The sequence below is a fragment of the Barbus barbus genome, assembly GCF_936440315.1.
Source record: "Barbus barbus genome assembly, chromosome: 42".
Taxonomy (NCBI): Eukaryota; Metazoa; Chordata; class Actinopteri; order Cypriniformes; family Cyprinidae; genus Barbus; species Barbus barbus.
Window position 1 is genome coordinate 8456676 of NC_136720.1, and position 13463 is coordinate 8470138.

General features: G+C 37.7%; 1 protein-coding gene across 1 annotated transcript in view; it reads right to left on the minus strand.

Moving 5' to 3' along the window:
* The window catches only part of LOC306861823 (IQ motif and SEC7 domain-containing protein 3-like), a gene marked incomplete at its 3' end in the record, with an annotated part of 140770 nt that overhangs the window by 12148 nt on the left and 115159 nt on the right, over positions 1 to 13463 (minus strand). The window contains exons 8-11 of the mRNA XM_079404310.1: positions 13035 to 13174; positions 9359 to 9484; positions 7338 to 7437; positions 1529 to 1690 (exon numbers count right to left, since the gene is read on the minus strand). Coding sequence (XP_079260436.1) covers positions 1529 to 1690; positions 7338 to 7437; positions 9359 to 9484; positions 13035 to 13174 — 528 coding nt within the window. The remainder of the gene's footprint in view (positions 1 to 1528; positions 1691 to 7337; positions 7438 to 9358; positions 9485 to 13034; positions 13175 to 13463) is intronic.

Sequence of the window (13463 nt, forward strand, 5' to 3'; positions counted from 1 at the left end):
TATTATTTTGTGTCCTCCACATAGTATTTAGGTTTCGTCTAGGACTGAGGACTTCTCTTTAGATATTCACTGATCTGCCACTTAACATCATATTGAGCAAAACCCAACACATCGGTAGGTCTACAATATTAGCCTAATATCAGATCAGGCTTATCGCCGTGTTAGTTATAGTGGGTGACAAGCTACGGAATTAAGCTTGGTAACCTTATGAACCTTAACCATCTGCTCACAGAAAAATACACTGGATATCATCATTTTTTGTCATGACTAATTTATTAATGATCCAGCATCATCTGTATTAAATAGAAAGAATAATTTCACTCGATATATAAATAAATATATAGAATAAAATAGCCTTGACAGCCTAAGTTACTTACAAATAAACTTTTTCCCGGTGAAATTGCTGACACAGATATACATACAGCACAGGACTTCTCATGGACCCTTGCTCTCTCTAGCTCACAATGTAATGAAAACCAGCCGGCCTCAGCAGAATACATGCTTTGATGTCCACTGGCACTCAGCCCTTTCTCTTTCTGTCTCTCTTTTTGTTTTTCTCCCTCATGGAAACAAAAAGACATTTCTCTGTTCCTGCTTCCATGTCTTTCCTTCTCAGTTCCTTCAGAGGATATTTGAAAGCCTGACAGCACTGTGCAAACGAAACATTTAATTTATTATAGAACATCAAAACAGCTCACTGAGAGTCCTAAAGGACAAATGCACAGGGAAAGCAAACATATACACACCACATTTACAAAAATGCAGTGCAAATAAACAGCAGAGCAGCTAAGACCGCAAAATGAGAATGATATTACACAGAAATTAACTGGTCCAATAAGCAACCTTCATATTTGTAAATAGAAAAAGGGGTGAAAAGTGATGCGTTCTGTTTTATCTTCTTTTGGTTGATGTTTTAAATGTAATAATTGCATTTACACTGAAATATGATGCATACATATTTATGACATAAATATTAGACATATCTTATGCTAGTTAAACTATTTGACTCTGTTTGTCTCTCAAATAAACTGCTGTATATCTGCTATTGAATCCTTCTCTTGATTTCATAACAGTCTCAGGATCTGTTTTACTACAGCTGCCAACAACTGGATTACTTCTGATAACCCAGCAAATGGGCAGCATTACCCAGAGTTACCATGGAAACATTGTCCAATATTCAAGAGATGACTTGCTGATTCACATCACGAAGCAAGAAAAAAAGTCAAGTGAAAAAGTATATTTTCCCTTGATTGCTTACTAGCTCAACTCAAAAGATCCTTAAAAGGCTATGATATTCTGTTCTCTACAGATATGGCTCAGGTCGTTCCTTCAAAAAAGTCTTGCTTGAAAGGGTTTTGTCACTCAGGCGAAAACCATTTGCTTAGAAAAGTAACGACAGACTGCATGTTGTGAGGTATCATTCATGTCTGCTACACAAATTATGTGGGATCAGCTACACATTAAACATGAATGCATCTGTATTCTCTTATATACATGCACTTCGTATTTTGACACACAACATACTCACATTCAATACGTATCTGTTCCATTTCTGACACCTCGGCGATGGACTCCTTCAGGTCCTCTACGAACTTGAGCAGCTCCTCTGCGCTCTGAGCACAGAAATTCAACACCTGCTTCTTATCAGAGCCCGAACATGGAGACAAAATAGTGATGGCGTGAGGATAGTCTGAAACAAAAACAGACCAAATAGAAACATTACATTAGCAAAAATTAAGGTTTGTGTTGTTATTCACTGACAATCTTGGCAATTTCTTCTGAAGGTCACATCTAGAATATGTTCACTTCCAGATTCAATTATTCATCAACTTCAACGCCATCATAGTCGGAAAAATTGAATATGTCTGTTATAACCTAACATGACTTATTTTTGATATACTGATGTTATAATATATGAGTTAAATGGGCTATATGAGTCATGTGAGTCATGCTATACTTGTTTGTGTGTATTTTTTGTCTTTTTATGAAGGTTGACAGACATGGCCACTTTTGGATTCTTCAACAATTTCTTCTTTTGTGTTTCACATACATTTGGACATTTTTAAATTACACGAGAGGGTCAGTGAATAGTGGCGGAATTTAAAGTTTTTAAAATTATTAACTATTCCTTAATCATCTGAAAATCAATATGACTATTAATTTTTTGGTAATATTTTAATACTAACAATAACAATAATAATAATAATAATCCCAAATAAACATCTTTAATTATACATATAAACTCAACCTATATTACTCTTTAATGTGACATTTTCCCCAATTAAAACAGAAAATTCAACAACAACAACTAGATAAAAAAAAATGTCAAGACAAACTTTAGTTTGGCTTGAGAAAGCCCAGCTTGAAAGTTTAAAGCAGTTGTAAAAGCCTGAAGTTTGAAAATGTAGATAGATTCAATAGATGTTGATCAAATGTTTCTAGCATGATTAGCATGTTACTAACATGTTTCTAGCATGATTAGCTAGTAACTAGCATGGTCAGTAAGTGACTAGCATATTGCTAGCATGACTAGCTAGTGACTAGCATGTCGCTAGCATGTTACTAGCATGATTAGCATGTTAATAGCATTTTGCTAGCATGACTAGCAAATGACTACCATGTCCCTAGCATGTTACTAGCATGACTAGCAAATGACTAGCATGTCGCTAGCATGTTACTAGGATGATTAGCATGTTTCTAGCATGTTTCTAGCATGACTAGCAAGTGACTAGCATGTTGCTAGCATTTGTGTTGAGAGGTGCTGAAATCGCGTTTGGTCTCATACTGTATCGCGTATCTTGTCAGTGTCTGCACTTGCTTGGCCATTTTTAGTTGATAAACAGGAAAGTGGGTTCAAGCGCCAGCAGAAGGCAGTGTAATGAAATAGCCTTTAAGAGAAGCAGTCTATCAGTGGACGTTTAAAATCAGCTCGTTATTATACCGCGGCAGCGGTCGCGGCAGTCGTCGTGTGAAGCCCTCCTAGTGTGAAGACCAAAGAGTGTAAAGACCATCGACTCTACCGTGCGACTCCACCGGGCAGGGACACCGGCAAGGGATAGTAGTATCGCTTTTTATTTAATTTTTTCATTTATATGTTTATTGAAATGTTGTTATATGCATGTGTCAATTTTATTTAATTTCTTTATTTTCTTAAATATGTGGGTATATAGTATTTATAGAGTTGTAACTTTTTCGTTTTAGTTACTTTTTCTTATTTGTAAGTCGCTTTGGACAAAAGCGTCTGCTAAATGACAAAAGTAAGTAAAGTAAAGTAAGTAAGAAGAAGTAGTATGCAAGATAACAATAGTGATGCCTTGCCTTTGGCAAGCACCACTAATAATAAGCTTAAGTAGAAGATCAGTAGGTTACCTACAAAAAAAAAAAAAAGAAGAAAGAAAGAAAAAAAAGAAGACTTGGATGACCTTGATTTATATTCTGTATTTCAATATGAGTTTGCTGGTTGGTCAAGTCCACCTTTGGAAACATCTCAGCATATTCCAGGTGGTAAAACTTCTTTATAAAATAAATTGCTATCACTTATTATCATTATTTCCATGATCTTTAAAATTGCCATGAAATTGCAAAGATTTAGAAAGACTGTATTACTTCAAACAGTAGCCTAAAACACTGTCTATTTGTTATTTGGCTATTACTGACCAGTAGTGCACAAAGCCCAAGTGATTTTAGTACAACAGACATTTGATAAAAGATGCTAGGGTGATGTTTTGTTAAATTTCTGACTGGCTTTAAAACTTCTTACATTGTTACAGCATAAGATATACCTTTATAATGCATTTATAACACATTAATAACACCTTTATAGCACATCTTATAATTTCTTGCCATATTTAGATTTATAAACCTTACAAACTCCATCACTAGAGTGACTGTCAACTCAGCAAATATTTAGTGTCTTTTATTGTCGTGGTCATGGCTGGAAACATGTTTATTTTTCTGTTGATTTACACGTTTGTGTCTCTCTTATCACGTCCAGTCTGTTCAGTCGGTCATTACAGAATCAAGTGGGGAAAATATGAGCATGAGCCATAACACGCTCATCTTGCTTAATTACAGCCCAGCTGCCATGAATGTTTGTATGTGTGTGTGAAAGCGAATGAGTGGGAGGAAAAGAGAAATGCTTGTGGCCACCTTAATTGGAAAATGAGAGGGTGCCTGTCATCTTCATTTATCATGTGGTTTTCTTTTTGTTGGAAGGAAATCAGTGAAGTGGGTGTTTGAAAGGCACATAATTGTCTGGATCTCGTATGAAGTTACTGCATTTGCATGGCAGTATAATATGGTCCAAAATTCTGAGACCTTTTTTTCATTCATTCATACGATATATTATAGTTACTACATATTAATTGCATACTGTAATATAATTATTTACTAAATATAATACATTACTAGCATAACACTAAAAGTTAAATAAAAAAAATTATAATTTCAGAATATCTCTTTTTAAGCAACAGATAATGAATTAAACACAAGCTTGTTAGAAACATCAACACTTGAACATACATCAAAGTGATAAAAACTATTTAAAATGACAAACCATTTCAGGAAAAAAAAAGGGGTTACAACCTATACTGCAGCCAGCCACCAGGGGGTGATCACAATGTTCTAGATTCCCTTTTTTTTCTTCCCAGTAGCAACTGTTATGGTTGCAAGTTCCATAATTACTAACACAGTTTAACCCTTAAATGCACAAATGTTTCGCCGATCATTATTACATATGCAGGTCTTTAGCAACCTGGACCTATATTTCTAATACGCATGGATCTCTAACTGCTGCAATAGCATAAAACTCTCCTAATATTTTAATGACAAAATAATAAAATAAAGCATATTTAGTTAGCTTTTGAAACTAGGTGTCACGGTGCACACAGCAGGGAGGAACGAGGAACACGCAGACACGGATGTAACTCAAACACAGTCTTTACTGGACATCAGGACAAGACAAGGCAGGGCAGACACTGACAGGAACACCGGGGAGTAACGAGTAGACCAGACGAAATGGCACAACACAGACAGGACTAGAAATACACAGGTAAATTAACGGACACGGCTAGACACGAATAAACTAATGATTACATCAGACAAGGACAGGAAACAAACCAAAAATGGGCACAAGAGGCAGGAACACATGACACACACGACAGAACCCTAACATTACTCCCCCCTCCCGAAAGGCTCGTCCCGAGCCTACTCAGTTCCATCAGGGAGGGGGGGTGGGCGCTCTGGAGGCCCCTCGGGACAGACACAAACATACACAGAACGGGGCCTCCAGCGCGGAACAGAAGGCCGCAGGCCGAGGTGTAACTCAGGAGGCCATGGCAGGTGGTCCTTATGCCCATGGCCTCGTTCCTCAGCCCGGCCACTTCAGCCGGAACTCTTCTACCCCCCTCAAAATTTCCATGGGGCAGTTCGGGGGTATCAGGGTCTCGGGAACCAAACAAAATGGAATTTATTAAAAAAGACCTTGGTCACTGGTCAATACGGCGGCAGCCGGCTGCCACGACAACCACGGCGGCAGCCAGCCGGCTGACCATCCCAACGGCGGGGACCGGTGGGCTGTAGGAAGCCACCACCGGCGACGGGCCGAGTGACCGCAGACGGTGGGTTGGCCTTCCCCGCGAAACAGCAACAAGAGTATCACGCCGCAGACGGCGGCGTGATACCCCGCGAACGGCGGCGTGATACCCCGCGAACGGCGGCGTGATACCCCGTGAGCGGCGGGGATGAGTCAGCGGCGATCCGGCGGGCTTGACTGTCTCACTGGAGCTGTGTGAAGTCCCGTCCTGCTTCAAACGCTCCACCATCATCCCTGTACCCAAGAAACCAAAAATCACAGGACTTAATGACTACAGACCTGTTGCTTTAACGTCTGTGGTGATGAAGTAATTTGAGAGGCTCGTGTTGGCTCACCTGAAGGACTTTACTGGACCCTTGCTGGACCCCCTGCAGTTTGCTTAACGAGCAATCAGGTCTGTGGATGATGCAGTCAACATGGGACTGCACTTCAACCTCCAACATCTGGACAAACCAGGGACTTATGCAAGGGTCCTGTTCGTGCACTTCAGCTCCGCCTTCAACACCATCATCCCGGACACCCTTCAGAATAAACTGACACAGCTCTCCGTCCCCACCTCTGTCTGTCAGTGGATCACCAGCTTCCTGACAGACAGGCAGCAGCTAGTGAGGCTGGGAAAACTCACATCTAACACCTGCACCATCAGCACTGGAGCTCCTCAAGGCTGCGTTCTCTCCCCACTGCTCTTCTCCCTCTACACGACCGACTACACCTCTAAAGACCCCTCTGTCAAACTTGACACTACAGTCATCGGCCTCATCCAGGATGGTGACGAATCTGCTTACAGACAGGAGGTTGATCAGATAGCTGTCTGGTGCAGTCACAACAACCTGGAGCTCAACACGCTCAAAACTGTAGAGATGATAGAGGACTTCAGGAAAACACCCCCTGCTCTCCCCCCACTCACCATCATGAACAGCACTGTGACTGCAGCGGAGTCATTCAGGTTCCTGGGCGCCACCATCTCCCAGGACCTGAAGTGGGATACTCACATCGACTCCATCGTGAAAAATGCTCATCAGAGATTGTACTTTCTTCGTCAACTGAAAAAGTTCAACCTGCCACAGGCGCACATGACACAGTTTTCCTCTGCTGTTATTGAGTCGGTCCTGTGCTCTTCTATAACTGTATGGTTTGGGTCAGCCAACAAATCAGATATAAGAAGACTGCAGCGGACTGTTAGGTCAGCAGAAAGGATCATTGGTGTCCACCTGCCCAGCCTTCAGGACTTGTACTACTCCAGAGTGAAGAAACAGGCAGGTAACATATACAGATCTCTGTGCACTAGAACATCTAGGCATAAAAACAGTTTTTTTCCCCCATGCCATCTCCAGCCTATTACCTGTGTCCTGTAATTCATGCCTGTAATTAATTTCCCATCTCTAATTATTGACTCTCTCCCTAGTACTTTGCAAATATATATGCAAATTTTTCTAAACAGCTGTATTTATAGAGTAAATGAGGCACAAATATGTACATAAATCTTCTATTTCAGATTCTTACACATTATTATTATTATTATTATTATTGTTAAGTCTTATTTAAATGTTTCTGTTCTCATGTCAGATATCTATGTATGTATGCATGTTTGTACCAAGAGCTTCTTAAAAACCACAACAAATTCCTTGTGTGTTTGCGCACTCTTGGTGAATAAAGTTGATTCTGATTCTGATTCTGATTCTGAAAAGTGCAGATTTTCAAATGAGCCTAGGGTGGATTTACCACAAAAACAGTATGATCTTACATTCATTTTCAAACAGGTGGAACTGCATGCCCAGCAGCCCCACGGCCTTGCAAAAGGTGTATGCAGCTGAACTCTTCTTCTTTGGACACAATTTCAAAATCTGTGAAGGAAGGAAATAGAAATGCTAATTAGATTCACTATCACTCACTGGAGCAAAAGAGCAAAAATAGTAAGCACAAGTTTTCAGCACACTTTATTTCTACTTCCTTGCATTCAAATTGCAATTATTCATCTATTTTGCTACATTAAATTAAATCCAGGAATTGAATTCTCAGCTGACATTCTCAATTCAGTTTTGAATGACACACTTCAACCCTGTGTGTTTGAGTGTACGTGAGAAATAGAAGACCACACAGATTAGTGTAGTGTTGAGAGTCTACTTACCAGACTCCCTATTGGTTTACTCAAAATACCACAATATTGAACCTATATTTCATTCTGCCACAAATCTAAGGGAAGCGGGAGACCCTCGTGAAGAAGATGAAGAATCACTGAGCCAACTCATATCGCAACACAATTAATGCCAAAAACACTCTATAAGCAAAGTTAGAAAAGCAATTATGAGAATCGATATTGCCACAAAAACGTAATAATGAGTAATATATTTGGATATTCGGATTTGATATATTTCTCATTTTTCCATTTCATATACAATGTTAAGAGAGTGTTTCAATTCGCAAATGCCATTCTTATTTTCAAATAGCCTTATTTCACCAAATTTCACCTATGACTGTAATGGGAAAAGTATGTTTTGTGGTTTTCCCTTCCCTTTTTATGTGGCCAGATTAACATGAGCTCTTGCAATTATGAGAATAGTTTAATACACTGCTGTGATAGCCTTTCAGTCAGTCTAATGCCCTCCATTAATTATAACAGACATTTAATCTTTGATTAATTTCAAGAGCTGTACTTTGTGGCTTTGACCAAATTATTTGAGCAGTTGTGGGAGAGAGCACTTCATTAGATTTGCATTCACACAATGGGAAACAAATCTGTAGAGCAAAAAGAGCATGGAAACAGAAGATCAAGTTGTCCACTCTGCACAGTATATGTAATAGTATATGCAGCTGAACTCTTCTTCTTTGGACACAATTTCAAAATGCTATTGAATATGCATTTTGTATATGCTATTCTGAACATAATCTATGGTGGCCCAGTAGTGCACAACTAAATGAAATCTCCACAACACAACGCATATGACCAATTTCAACTTGTTTCCATTGTGTTGTGCTAATTTTGTTGTTGAGACTTGTTTCCATTGTGTTGCAACATGTTTCCTTTGTGTTGTGCTAATTTTGTTGTGTTGCGACTTGTTTACCTTGTGTTGCGACTTGTTTCCGTTGTGTTGCGACTTGTTTACCTTGTGCTGCGACTTGTTTCCGTTGTGTTGCGACTTGTTTACCTTGTGTTGCGACTTGTTTCCGTTGTGTTGCGACTTGTTTACCTTGTGTTGCGACTTGTTTCCGTTGTGTTGCGACTTGTTTACCTTGTGTTGCGACTTGTTTCCGTTGTGTTGCGACTTGTTTACCTTGTGTTGCGACTTGTTTCCGTTGTGTTGCGACTTGTTTACCTTGTGCTGCGACTTGTTTCCGTTGTGTTGCGACTTGTTTACCTTGTGTTGCGACTTGTTTCCGTTGTATTGCGACTTGTTTACCTTGTGCTGCGACTTGTTTTCGTTGTGCTGCGTCTAGTTTCCATTGTGTTGTGGCTTGTTTCCATTGTGTTTTGCTCATTTTGTTGTGTTGCATTGTGCTAATTTCATTGTGTTGCAGCTTGTTTCCATTGTGTTGTAGAGATTTTGTTGTATTGTGCATTACTGGGAAACTGTAATAATCAGATACTTTTCCTTTTGGGTTTTTATGGACAGATGTTTTATGCTTCATTCTTATACTTGAATTTGTCATCTTCTCTTTTCCTTGCCATGATTAACAATGGTATAAGCACAAGAAAATGAAAAATGAAGAAAATTTTAATTAAAATAAAAAATAAAATCTACATAATGAAATGTAACTTGTAGTTACCACAAGTAGGTCGTTGAAGAGGAAGACCTCTCTCTGGTGAGCAGCTTGCTTTTGGGCTTTGTTGATGTCAATCACTTCAAACAGCCGACTGCAGCACACCAGTCTCCTGTGAGGCACTGACAGAACCTGAGGATGGACACATAAAATTACTTCTCTAAAATATACATATTGAGTGACATTTCATTTGCTAATTCAAATTACATTAAAAACAGTGGTTTAACCTTTTGTCAAACACTATATTCAAAGAATATGATGATGGAGACATTAAATTAATCCATTCTGTGATTAGAGATCATTTGTTCTGCATTCCACAACTATGTTCTTCAATAAAAACAACAGTTGAGTGAGTGACTGAATGAATAAATATTTTAAGCATTTCATTTTATAGTTAGATTATTTCAGTACATTAAAAATATATTTATATTTCTGATAATATATATTATCATTTAAAGTCATTCTGTCGTCCCCCTAGAAGCTTGCTGACCCCCCCCCCCCCCCCCGTTGATTTAAAATAACCCTGATATTGATTTATCATGCTTAAAAACAGCACACAACAACTTCATTAAGTTTCTTGAGCACTCATAGCGCAAGTTATTTTTAGATAATTGTATTTTAGCAAACATATTAGCCGTGTTCCAATAGCTAGTGAGCTGCCTTGCTGTCTAAAGGCTGACAAAAACGGAAATTCAATCTTATATGTGACTGATTTGGAACATTTATTGACACACATCACGTGAAACACATGGGAAAGATGATTCCCAATTGATTCTAGTGAAGTTTGCCATTAGCATGTTGCTAAGCTAATCAACAGAAACAGGATTAAAAAAAATTGATGGAAATCAATGGAAAAGTGTCTCATGCCAGTCCCAAAAGATGCATTAACAGCTGTTTCTTCAAATAAATATGCTTGTCACACCAAATTTTTGTGACAAACATTAATTCTGTGCTTATTGTATCTACAAGACATAAACCACAAAGATACCACCAGAAGGTCCTGTGCCACCACAACTTACATTTAAATGAATGAGAATGCTAATGGATAGCTTTTTTCTAGGTATCTAGTTTGGCATTATGCTTAGCTAACAACAAAAACTGAATTTGTCAAGTTATACTATCAAATTATTTTGATAATCCATTCATGTCTAGAAAATAAAACTTGTTGTTTGCTTTTCAGTCTAAGGTGAATAAATATGTCTACTGGCTGTGAGGGAATGAAACATTTTTGCAAGCCAGGTAGAATGTGAAATGATTTCACTAAATCAAAGTCCTTGACTTCTATGATCGCTAAGTCGCTAAGGACTAGAAAAAGGCTGCATTGCAGCAAATAGAGAGCATCTTTAGTATCAGAACCTTGAAGGAGATTGACTAGCAACAGAAGGCCTTTCATTCTACACTGAATTTGTTTATATACTGTAGGAATCTCTTTGCCAACATTATAAAAATATATCTAGTAAAATGGTTTCAAATAAACATTTGTCATTCAGTGACTAGTTTGATAAGCATAGGACCTGATTCACAATCGTTAGCATGTTGCTAAGCTAACAATGTGACAGTTAGAGTTAGTTCACCCAAAAAAATGAAAATTCTGTCATTAATTACTCACTCTCATGTTGTTCCAAACCTGTAAGACCTTTGTTCATCTTTGGAACACAAATTAAGATATTTTTGATGAAATCTGAGAGCTTTCTGACTCTGAATATAGACAGGAATGCAACTACCATGTTCATACCCAGAAAGGTAGTAAGGACATCATTAAAATAGTCCATGTGACATCAGGGGTTCAACCGTAATTTTAAGAATCTACAAAAAAAAAAAAAAATGTGTGCCAAGAAAACAAAAATAACGACTTATTCAGCAATTTATTTCATGACAGTATCATGACACATGCACATTTCCTTTGTGCACAACAAATATTGTTGTAGCTTCATAAAATTACGGTTGAACCACAGATGTCACATGGTCTATTTTAATTATGTCCTTACTACCGTTCTGGTCCTTGAACATGTTAGTTGGATTGCTGTCTATGGTCAGAAAGCTCTCAGAGTTCCTCAAAAATATCTTAATTTGTGTTCTGAAGATGAACAAAGGTCTTACGTGTTTGGAACGACACAAGGGTGAGTAATTAATGACAGAAATTAAATTTTTTGGTGAACTGTCCCTGCAATAAGCATAAAAATACATAGCACACATAGAGTGAACTTTTAGTACTGTATAAAGTACTAAAACTGTATAAAGTGCCTCTGCCTAAGTAGGCAGCTCACTAAGTTTTTGGAACAAAGCTTACAAAGGTTGCATTGGCACCAATGATCTTTACAGTCTACTTAGGCTTACAGTGCTTTTGGGAAACTCAGCCCTGACCAACATAAGCCAGCAAAACCAGTAATAATTTAACCATCTTTAAAACACGCATGCAAAAAAAAATTCCATACATGTTCCTGAATTATATAACTGGATTCAAAACAAGGAGAAAGAAAAAGAGAAAGATAATTACATTCTAATGAACAGTTTCTAGAGGACAAATTATAGCTGATCACACAAACCAGACACACACACACACACAGGGCATTACTGCACCCATTTGTGGATTAAAGCATTGTCCTTTACCAGACATTATGAGAACAAAACAATAAAGCCATTAAAATGCTTTTTAATGACAGCGGCAGGTGTTCTCATAAATCTGCTAGATAAATCTGAGCAGAGGGATAGCGTGATAGAATTAAATGATCTATAGTGAAATAACTTTTTATCTTTGAGTCTGTACTGGTGAACAGATAAGAAATAGGACAGAAAAAAGAAAAGAAAAAAACTAACAGTTAAGGTGACAGCATTTAACTCTAAAACCATATATATATATACAGTATATGTGTGTGTGTGTGTGTGTGTGTGTGTGTGTGTGTGTGTGTGTGTGTGCATAAATAATATATCTTGCAATTTTATAGTGTTGCTACTTGCTACTTTTGGTTATTTTTCCTTAGATTTAAATATGGAACATAACAAAGCAATATCACAGACTAAGAATCAAGTTGCAAAGAACAAATGAGAGTTATGGGTTTTAACAAAATTGAGCAGGCTGCATTTACATGATTTACCAGTGAATTATGCTAAGCTTTACTGATGATAATTAATCCTTACATGTACTTTTACATCTCAAGTAAATTGAGCCTTTTACTGGAAAAAAACAAAACAAAACAAAAATAGTGATTGATTTTGGAGTGTGGCTTGGAAACGTAACAGTGAGGGGTAAATCTGAGATAAATTAATGAATGAAAAACTGTGAGGTTATTCTGTACCGCTGTTCTTCTGTTGCAGTAATGAGGAATGGCAGCAATGCTACCGGCATGAGCCGCAATGAATCATCAACTGCCCAGTGAATTATTATATTACACCACTTCATGCATGCAACGTTTAGAGAAGGCAGAGGTGAAATAACAGAACACAGATGTTATAAAGATTCAGTATATTCATATTTTAACATGTTCCCAGTGTGGTATACTGTTTGGGTATTGCATACATACATAAATAGTAATACTCAGTAACAGTAATATTCAGTTATTATGAAGAAATGATTGCACAACTCTGACTGTTCAATTGTGACAAATTAAGAGTCATGAATATATTTGGATGCAGTATGTCATGAATATTAGCTGTAAAGAAAACCTCAAACTGTTTCACTCACCGATTTCATTCCCACAATGCTTTGCTCCACCTTGGTGACATAAGTGACATGGTCTTCATTCGATCGTAATTCTCTCAGCTGAATACGCTCATATATTCCCACTACCACGTCTCGTGGAATATCTGCGCCATCATCAACCCCTAAATAAAAACACACATCAAAAGTGCTGAATATATACACTTAATAAATAGATATCATATAAAATATTAAATTAATCACAGTCCTATTGTATTACTTTCATATCCTCCATTGGTCAACAGCCTTTGACACACAATGTTACACTTTTGTATTGATTTATTTACACTGTGTCTGGACGGATGTTTATATTTTCCATTGTATGAATTTTTCTTAAGAGAAAGTGGTTTATCTAACCACTAGGCTACAGTAGATGTGCATTATAAACATAATTTGCAGCAAAGCAGATTAAAC